The sequence below is a fragment of the Fonticula alba genome, assembly GCF_000388065.1.
Source record: "Fonticula alba strain ATCC 38817 unplaced genomic scaffold supercont2.11, whole genome shotgun sequence".
In the NCBI taxonomy this organism is placed as follows: domain Eukaryota; order Rotosphaerida; family Fonticulaceae; genus Fonticula; species Fonticula alba.
This window is the reverse complement of record NW_009242981.1, coordinates 1,574-11,317: the sequence shown is the minus strand read 5'-3', so window position 1 is coordinate 11,317 and position 9,744 is coordinate 1,574. Positions and strand designations below refer to the sequence as shown.

Below are 9,744 nucleotides of genomic sequence, written 5' to 3'. Positions count from 1 at the left end.
GGCCCTGTCAGCCACCCGGCGGGCAGGTGGGGGGGGGGGGGGGGGGGGGGGGGGGGGGGGGGGAGGCGGGTCCGGGCGCGGGGGGCGCCGGGGGGGGGCCGGGGGGTGGGCCCGGCGGGGGGCGCGGGGGGGGGGGGGGGGGGGCAGGGCGCGCGCGAGTGCCGGTGGGGTGCCGGGGCTGGGAGCCCACCTCGGCTGCTTGGATACGGCCGCATTGACATCTCCCTTCCGACACGCGTGGGTGTCTCCCCCCCCCCCCCCCCTTTGCTCGGACGATGTCACCGCCCCCGGCGGACTCCCGACTGGTCGGCCTGGCCGTGGCCCACGCGCCTGCACTTGCATCTGCCCGCGCGAAAAATGCACCCACCACTCGGACGCACAGTGGTACCCGGTGTTCGTGATGGACGGTCTGAAGCCCTCCGTCAAGGAAGTCACCGCGAAAGAACGCAAGGAGAACTCAAACCGGCGTCTGCAGGCGCGCCTTGCGGACTACCTGCAGAAGTGGCAGGACGGCGGCGAGGATGGGGGCTTCACGGCGGCCGACCACTTTAGGGGGCAAATTCACTCGGACCGATGCGTGCCCTTCTGCTGCTCGGGCGCACTGTGCCCCACGCGCCGGATGCCGAGGCACAATGCGGACTGCTCCAGCACCGGGGGGTGCGATGAGCTGTGCGGCATTCGACAGGCGCTGGCGCGTCCGACAGACTCCCCGGCACTTTACTACCCCCGGCCCGGGCCCCTGAGTCAATGCGTGGACTTCATCAATGTATGGGCCCTGGCGCAGGTGCATCTGGCGGCCTTGGCCCGGGAGCAGCCTCAGCGGCTGGCTTACATTGGGTCGCTTTCGGAGGCGGACGAGGTGCTGTCCCTGCTCAGCCTTCACTTTAAGGTCCCGGTTCTCAGGTGCGCCGACGTGCTTCTCCCTCGGTGGTTGTGTCGCGGGCATGCTCTGCCCGGCTGGCCTTTGGCGCAGTGTGCCCTCCTGCTGACAGAGCCCCAGCCCGGACTTGGACTTCGCCGTATCCGGGTATGGGCAGATGAATGTCTTTTACCTGTTCCAGCAGCAATTCCAGCTGAAGGAGGCCCATGGGAAGGCGACATTCGAAAGGGATCCCGACGACCCGACGGGCTGGTCCAACAAGACACTCCTCCGGACCAGGCTCAAGAACCACCTCGAGGTGAAGTGTGCGTCCATGAGCATGTGCTGGGGGGTTGATTTCCCGCCGCCGCCGCCCCCTTCCATTGGTAGACTGCAGGCGCCTGCGTGGAGGCGCGGCACCTTGGCGCACGTGCTCCTGCATGGGCCGGGGGCCCTTTCGAGGTTGGCGCCCTCGTTGGTGGTGGCCGCAGACGCAGGACGCCGCGCTGGGCCTTCTCTCATGCCCTGGTGCGGCTTCGCTAACCCCCCCCGCCCCTCCCCGCCCCCTCCCCCCCACTCTTTGGCCCTGGCTCGGCCATTGCTCCCGTCTGTGGCCGGCTGGATGGCCCCGGGCAAACATGGGCAGATCCCAATCAGCTGGCCTGGCTGCCGTTGATTTTGGGCTGCGACTTCGGTCCGCCGGATGGCCGGGTGTGGGACCTGGTGAAGGGGCTCTTCTTGGAGGATGACCACCAGGTGCGGTTGCACTTCGAGCAGGCGGCCCGCTGCTTTCCCGCGCTGTTTGATCCCTGGACCGAGGAGGGCAAGGACTTCGACACCAATTGGCGGGAGAGGATGCGGCCGTACCGCCTGTCGATTGAAAATCTGCGCTTCATTTTGAAGCATCTGCCGAACCCGACGCACCTGATGGGCTTCATGCACAAGCCCGTCCAGTCGGGTGGCAAGCTGGATCCGAGCGTGTTCCAGGTGTTGATGCGCAACCGGAGCCACATGGACAGGCTCTCGAATCGGCTGCATCAGTGCAATGGCCCCGGGGTGCTGATGCTCCTTCGGGACTCGATGCACTCGCGGCTGGGCCCGGATGTGCCCTTCAGTGCCAACCGAAATGGCATCCTCCTGTGCCTGGGGCTCTACAATGTGGGGGTCCACCAGATGGGCACCTATGCGCAGAAGAATTATCTGAACGCCCTGGAGGAGTATCTGCGGAAGTGCCCGGTGGATGGGGATGCCCCGTGGTGCATCATGTCCGACGAGGCGCCGCCACCTGTCACTCGGCATTGGGCCACCAAGCCGAGGGACCACGGCACACGGTCGAAGACGGGGTCTGGTCGGCTCCCGGACCAGGGCCAGGCCCTGCCCCAGGGCCAGCATCCACCGAAAGCATGCCACATGCGGTGGCGAGCCAATGCCGTGGCACGCCCGGAGGAGGGGCCGGATTCGGCGGCCGGCCCGGGGCCCGCGCCATCGGCTCGCTGCCAGTGCATCCATGCGCCGTACCTGGTGCAGCCACTGCTCCAGGGGTTTCCCCATTTGCGGCTCTTTGTGCAGGCCTTTTACATGGCCTTCCCCCGGGAGACCCCCAAGCAGAGCCCGGCCATGCTGCCCATCTTCAGGAGGAGCCTCAATTCGCTGGGGGGCAAGCAGGAAACCAGCATGCCGCCCCTGCCGCAGTATGACATCCTGAAGGGCGGCGGCACGGTCTGGGACTGGACTCGCCAGGCGCGCCTGCTTCTTTACTTCCTGCTGTCACGCGGCCCGGAGGGGGTGTACAATGGGAGCAAGCTTTGCCGGATGGACGAGCATCAATGGCCCGCGGCCTCCGTGGCAAAGGCATGCCAGGGCAATGCTCACGAAGTGGAAACCAAGAGCTACCACCTGGGCAAGCACCTGGAGGGGGAGCTGGATGCTGTCCTGCAGATGGTGGACTCGATCCTGAAGACCGAGCGGGCCGGCGGGCTGGACCGGCTGCTGCTTGCGGGGGTTCTCCTGTCCACCAAGTGGGCCCGGGACGTGTCCGCGAATTTTGACAAGAGGCTGCTGTGTGAAATGATCGATCTCTGCTCCTCGGACCATCGAGCCCGGTCGCGCATCGTGCAGAATCTGGAATTGCCGGGACCTGTCCGGAGGCATGCCCTGGCCATCTTGGGCGAATCTCCCTGCCTGGCCTCGTGCAAACTCCAGGAGGCCGCTGGCAATGTGATTTTGCATTGTCTCGGGGTCATGGTTCACAGGGCTCTGGGGGATGTCGAGCATGCCCGGGCCGAGGGGGGCCTCCCTTCGCCGACGCAGCTGACCGCCTTTTCCCTGAAGCTGGCAGCCCTGTGCTCTTGGCTGGACCTGTATTCGGTGCTTTCTGGGCGCCAGCTGTCGCTCCTCATGCAGGCATGCGCCTCGAGTGCGGGGCGGCATGCATTCCCCCATAGCCAATCGCCGCCGCGGCGCGAGGGCCAACTGCCTCTGACCCAGTCGGAGGTGGCGAATGCCCTGTTGGATGTGCTGCGCCAGACCTCGCTGTAATTGGGGCAAGAAGAGGGGCGGGGAGGGCGTGCGTGATTGGCCGCCTGCCTGGGGGCTGCCTCTTTGCTAGCCGCCCCTTTTCGTCTTCCTTTGGCCTGCCCCCCCCCCCTCCCCATTCCGACTGGGCCCGTCCTGAGAGGGGGCGTGTTTGCCCCGGGGCTGGTCGCTTTTTTCCCTACCCTCCTCCGCCCTTTGTCGTAGGCTCCCGGTCTTCTTTTCTCCCCTCCCGCTGCATGTGCCTTTCCTCGAACAATACTATGTTTGTTGGGTTTTCCCTTTTGCCTCCCGGGGAGTTTATGGTGTGGCGCGCCGTTTGCGCGTGGTGCTCGGTCGACGGAAGGTCCCCGGGGTGTGGCATGGGGCGAGCCACATCATGTCTTCTTCTTCTTTTTTTTTCTTTTTTTGCGCGCGCGGCCAGTCCGTGTGCACATGTACCAGGAGGGTGGCGGGTGCTTTCGCGCAAGGCCGAGAGCACAAAGGGGGCTGTGGTACCCCCAGGAGGGGGCAACAGCAGCATGTCGGGGGGACGGGGGGACGGAGGGCGGGGGCTGGCGTGCCTCCAGTAAGCGGGGCGCACGCCAGGCATCCGGGAGGCAACTGCGCGCGTGCACGCCGGCACTGCCATGCGGTCGCGGTCCCCGGAGAGGGCTCGAGCACCGGGCAGGAACAGTGCTCGGCACGTTGCTGCCCTCAGCAGGCGGGGAGGGGGGCTGCTGGGGAAGGCAAGCTGGGCTCCCTTGCTTCGGTGGTGGGAGGGGAGGACACAGCCGAGCTGGCTTGCCGGGGGGAAGGCCTCGTGGCGAGAGGGTCCGCACGTGCACGGCTTGGCCCTCGGAGCGAGAGGGACCGGGGCGGAGAGCAGGAACTTCCGGGAGGGTCCCGGGCGGGCGATGACCGCCGCACGCACACGCCCCTCGGACCGCATGTGGGGGTGTCCTGCTGGGGCGGGGCGCGCCGCCGCGTCAATCAAGCCCCCTTTCTTGCCCCTTCCATGCTCCCCTCCTTGGGATCGCTCCCCTATATGCTGAAGCACGCAAACCCCCACAACCCCCGGGACATGATGGACCCATATGGTCGGACCCCAGGGCGCTGGTGACAATCAGTCAAGAAGGCCCTGCCCCGGGTGGGCCGGCCCGCGCAGCCGGGGTCTTGGCCGCCTGTTCACTCGTGCCGCACGTGCTGAGGGAACCCACAACCGCCGGGAGGTGCTTCTCCCGGGACACTCGGGAAAGGGAGACCCCCCCCCCGCCTTGCGTGGGCCGGCCCGGAGCGCCTGGCTCGGGGCCGGTGGCCGTGACCGCGCCCGCCGGGGCCCATGCAGGTGGTGGTCCTGGGGCTCTCGGGTCCGGGCGGTGTGCTTGCGGCGTGAAGCACACATGCCCCATCGTTCCGGGCTTGGGAGTGGCCCTTGCGGGCGCCGGCGTCGGGGTGTCCCTCTGCCCGGTAGGGGGCCGGCGCAGGGTGCACACCGGCGGCCTCGCCATCGTCCTCCTCCCCTTGGGTGTGACCGTGGCGCGAGGCCCTTGCACGGGCGGCAGCTGCCGGGGACGCTGGCGTGGTGGCCAGGCTGGGCGCTGTTGCGCTGGTGTCGGCCGCAGCCGGGCGGGCTTCGAGGCGTGCGTGCCCCCCCCCCCCCCCCCCCGGGCATGTCGGCGACCGGAGCCGCGTCCCTTCCCGGCGCCGGGCCTCATCCGCGTGGCGCGTGGCATCGGGCGAGGCGCGCGACCGGCCGCGGCCGGCACCGGCGGACCGCCCCTTTCTGTTGTGGAGTCGGGCCCCTGCGGCCGGCCCGGGCGCGTATGCTCCACGGAGCGCCGGGCCCGCGAGTGCGAGGAAGCGAGCGGCTCGCTCTGACCCGGGCGCGGCTGGCTCGGCGCGGCTGGCCGACCGGAAGCGCCCTTCGCCCTGGCTCGGCGGTTGTCGGCCATATGCGAGGATGGCCGGCATCTGGCCCCGGGCAGTGTCATGCGTGTCTGTGTGGGTGTGCCCGGATGCGACCGGTGCTTTTGAACAATTGAATGCCACTCGGCCGGCGAGGCGGACCGCAAGGCGCATGATGTGTGGGGGTGCGGGGGTGGGGGGGGGTCCATGTGCGAGTGCTTGTCGGCGCGCCCCCGGCCGGGTGCCGAACGTGGTGAGTGCCGACGTGGATCATGGTACCAGAGGCACTTTGCGACCACCCTAGCCCGTGTCATTCCTGCCCCTGTGGACATTCCCCCCCCGCCCCCCTTACTCTGGAGTTATAGTGCTGGTGCTTGCTCCTTACCGCGCAGACACGCCTGAGCGGGCCCCGGTTGGCCTTGGCCCGCCCCCGCGCCTCCCCCCCCCGCCCCCCCTGACCGGGGCCAGGCGTTGGGGGCCCTTCGCAGGGGGCTGTCGGTTATGCCCTGCCTCTGTGCATGTGGCGGTGCCCACTTACTTCGCTCGGTCGGCGGTCCTCCTGCGAGCTTGCGTGGACTTGTGTTCCGTCGGTTTTCTGGCGTCCATGGGCCGGACACGGCCACTCCTGGCTTGGGGCGTGTGGAGGCGAGCTGCGCTCCGGTTTGTGGATGGGCGTGTGCGCCAGCCCCCGCGACATGGGTTTCCTTTTGCCGCCCGCCGCTAGTCCAAGCGCGTGCGTGCGTGTGACGGCCGAGCCCGATGCCAGCCTGCGATTGGCATGTCCTCGGCGCGGTGGGCCGCCGGGACCGGTTGCTCGGCCCGAGCGACATGCCGCTGACTTTGGCGCGCCCCCGGCCCATGTCCGGGAGGGGGGCCTCCGGGCAGCTGTGCGTGTGTGTGGCCGCACCATGGGTGCCTGCGTGCATTTTGGCATCCGCCCGGCGGGTGGACGGAGGAGGAGGTCGCACCATGTGCGGGTGCGTCGCGTGAGACGGCTGCGGCCGGAGGGAGGGGCGGAATGGCGCTATGCGTGTCGTCCGCGATCCAAGGCGCATCCCCGACGTCCAAGGTGCCGTTGGCGCGTGGCTGTGCGCTGGCGAGCGTCCCATGCCTGGTGTCGGGGGTCTTGCCGGCTGTGGCTCTCCCCTTTGCCCTCTGGCCGCTGGTCGGCATCTCGCTCGGTGGTGGCATGCGCGCAGGCCCACTCCCGCCCCCCACCCTGGTATGGGTGCAGCTGTGGGCCTTCCCCTCGCGCACATACATGGGTCGATGGTGGCGAGGGGGTCCGTTTAGGGGGGATGGGGCTATGGTGCGCGGCACATGTGCGAGTTCCCGGCGCCGGGTGAATTGGGCAAGCAGGCGGCGAGGCATCGGCTCTGTGCCGGCCATGTCCATCCGCCCGGCCAGGGCACAAGGTCCCGCGCGATGTGGTGGACTCGCTGGCGGCGAGAAGGGAACTTGTAGACGCACGCCATCGTGTCCATGGCCGATGCTGCGTGCGGCGACCGTCTGGAGGGCGGACAAATAGAGAAGCCCCATGATCGGGCACACTTGGCACACACGCACTGTGCGGGGGCAAGCAGGGCTCCTGCCGGAATTGCCAAAGACAGAGGGGGCGCTTCTCGGCGCCCGGGAGAGGCTGCTCCGCGCTGGGGGAGGGCGAGAAAAAGGTTATGGGTTCTGGTGGCCGTGAGCCGGCGGAGGGTGAATTGTCCTGCGGCGAAGGCCGATGCGGCGCCTTCGCTTGTCGGAGGGGCCGACAGTCGGCCGCGCGGGGCCAGGCGAGCGGGGGGCGGCACTCACGGCCAGCATCCGCCATGCCGCGCCGCACTGCCGGGCCCACGAGGTGCGTGGTGCGCGCCGCTGACCGGGGGAGCAGCAGGAGGCCAGTGCAGGAGCTGGGGGCGAGCGAGAGAGCGGCGGCGAAGAAGACAGGCTGCATGCACGAGAGCATGCGGTTGTCCCGGCGCAAAGGGTGGAGGGGGGGGGGCCATTCGCCATCTCAGACAGCCGGCCATGGTGGAGGCCGAAGGAGGGCCGCCTTTCTGCGACGAGGGGGCGCGGGGAAGGGCGGCGCCGGGTTGGCGGGGGGGCGCACAGCACCATGCCTCCCGTCTTGGTGAATTGCAAGGCGGGATGATTTGAGTTAAGCGGCGGATGTAACCCATCATGCGTGGGCCCTAAGCAAATCATGTCTTTCTTCAAAGGAAAAATGTGAAACTATATCATCTGATAATGCGAGGCAGACAGCCAACGGACGGGCTGCTGGATGGGAGGCCTTCCTTGGGTTTGTGTTTGCGGTGTCCTGTGGAGTGGCGTGCGACCTTCTCTCGAATGTCCCCCTCGCTGGGGCCGGGGCCCCCTCCGGGCTGCTCTTTGGAGGGGCTGTGTGTGGGGATCTATTTGTGGGCGTGGGGGCGCATGCGCGGGGGGCCGCTTTTGGGGCACATGGCAACCTCTGTTTCCCCCCTCCCCCTTCCTCTCTCTCTCTCTCTCTCTCTCTCTCTCTGTCTGTGTTCACGCGCCTTTCTCCTCTTCTCGCCTTCTCCCTCGACCCGTCTCATCAGATGTTGGCTTCAGGGACGGCCGTGCGAGCCCTGCGTGCATGGGGCTCGCCGGCATTGATGGCGGCGGTGGCGGCCCGGCGGGGCTGGTCTCTGGCCGGGGGCCATACACCGGCCGCTCGGGGCCAGGTTCCCCCCCTGGCCACCAACGGGGGCATACATGCGACAGCGTGCCCGGCCATCATCATGGCTCCCGGGGGCATGTCGCTGGTCCATATGCGGGCATTCTCCTCGGCCGCCGAAAGCACGAGCACCAAAGTGGCCACGTCCGCCGGGTGTGCGAATTACGACGCCGAGTGCGCCGGGGCGCGGCTCTGCCGGGCCATCGAGGCCGGGGAGGAGCCCCTGCCGCGGGGGTTCGACGATGTGGCGCACTTCCGGCTGTTCCTGCGGCTTGCCGGGGACCCCCGGGCAAGTCGGCCCCTGGCGACGTTGGGCCCGATGGGCCAGTTGCTGGGGATGGACCGGGCATCGGTGCAGAGTCTGCTGGGGCATTATGGCTGGGAGTTTGGCATTGCGCCGGCCCGGCGATCGATGAAAGTTCCCCTGGCCGGGGTGGGCCCGGGGCATGTGGTCTTCGAGGATCTGATGGACCTGGTCCGGCGGGATCCGCCGGTGCTGGCGCCGGTGCTGCCGCGACTGGTGCGCCTGCCGCCGAAGCAGGTGGAAGAACTGCTGGAGGAGCATGTGCCGGAGATCTTGGCCACGCCAGTGTGGGAACGGCGCATCTGCCTCGGCCGGCTGGGGCACTTGCTGACCGTGGATCCCCCCCTGTCGAGGGGGGCAATGGCCTTGCTCCTTTCGGGCGATATATCCTCCTTGTCTAGGGTCATCGACAAGCACTTCCGGGAGCATGGAGATGTGATGGTGCCGCATTTGCCAGCCACAGAGATGGAAGCCCTGCGAGGGGCATTGGTGGCAGGGCTGCAGAAGGTGCCGGTGCCCTCGCTGTGGGCGATCCACAAATCGACCGGCCTGAATTTTCAAACGATCAGCCTGCACGGACCGGGCCTATGCCCGGAGTACATGGTCCACCTGCGGGGGGAGCTGCCGGCGGAGAAGGTGGCCCAGATGCGAGGGCTGTTGCAAGAGCGCCGGCACAGTCTCCGGGACATGGCCAAGCAGTTGGCGATACCGGCCGATCGGCTCCGCTGGTACATCCGGCACTATGAGCCGGGGGTGGTATTACCCCATTCCGAAGAGCGCCCCGTGCGGCAACTTACCCGGCCGGAGGGTTTGGGCCGGCTGACGCTGGGGGAGTACACGCGGCGCTTCTTGCCGGCCACTTCGCCGGTGCACCAGGCCCCCCCGGGTGAAGGGTCGCCGGCGGGCGAGGAGAGCCATGCGCCGGCCGGGTCATCGGCGCATCGTCGGGTTTCATACTTCGACCCGCAGGCGCATGGGTCCGGCCCGGGGACGAATGTGCAGCTGCTGGCGCCGGGGCTGAGTCGGAACCTGGAAGCCGAGATCCGAGGTCTGGCCGGACTGCGGCCCATGCTGGCAGAGATGGAAATAGGTGAATACTTGGGCGTGCCCCAGAGCGCTTTGTTGGATGCGATGTCCTCCTTCGGATGGCCCGAGGGCTTTTGGGATTCGCGACGGTCATTCCGGAAGTACGCCCTGGCGGATGAGGACATTCGGCGGCTGCGGCTGCTGGCGAAGCAGGTGCACCCGTCCGGCCGGCGGATGCGCTTCACGGTGCGGGAGCTGGCCGCGGAGATGGGCCAGCAGCCGGATGTGCTGTTCGGCATGCTGTACCGGTATGCGCCGGAGTACTTCTTCCTGGCGCTGGGCCCGGAGGCCGGGGCCGGGCCGGGGGGGATGTACGTGCCGGAGGAGAAGCTGGCCGACCTGCTGGCGGCGGTGGAGGGGAAGTACCCGCGGCCGGTGCTGCACCAGGTG

General features: G+C 68.4%; 2 protein-coding genes across 3 annotated transcripts in view; both read left to right on the top strand.

Moving 5' to 3' along the window:
• Window positions 1–3,673, top strand: part of H696_05420 — a 4,570-nt gene extending 897 nt beyond the window's left edge. Inside the window, exons 2-4 of one of the 2 annotated variants that reach the window (XM_009499253.1) lie at window positions 383–903; window positions 1,001–1,185; window positions 1,506–3,673. In XM_009499253.1, the coding sequence (XP_009497528.1) occupies window positions 383–903; window positions 1,001–1,185; window positions 1,506–3,397 (2,598 nt within the window). In that variant the 3' untranslated portion in view covers window positions 3,398–3,673. Of the gene's footprint in view, window positions 1–270; window positions 904–1,000; window positions 1,186–1,505 lie in introns of those variants that run through there. The other variant, XM_009499254.1, reaches the window with a different exon arrangement.
• Window positions 3,674–8,028: 4,355 nt separating this feature from the next.
• Window positions 8,029–9,729, top strand: H696_05419 (hypothetical protein; the record flags this gene model as incomplete). Its single annotated transcript, XM_009499252.1, has 1 exon — window positions 8,029–9,729. A coding segment is annotated over one exon (1,701 nt), but the record flags the coding sequence as incomplete, so codon positions are not given.
• Window positions 9,730–9,744: the final 15 nt, after the last annotated feature.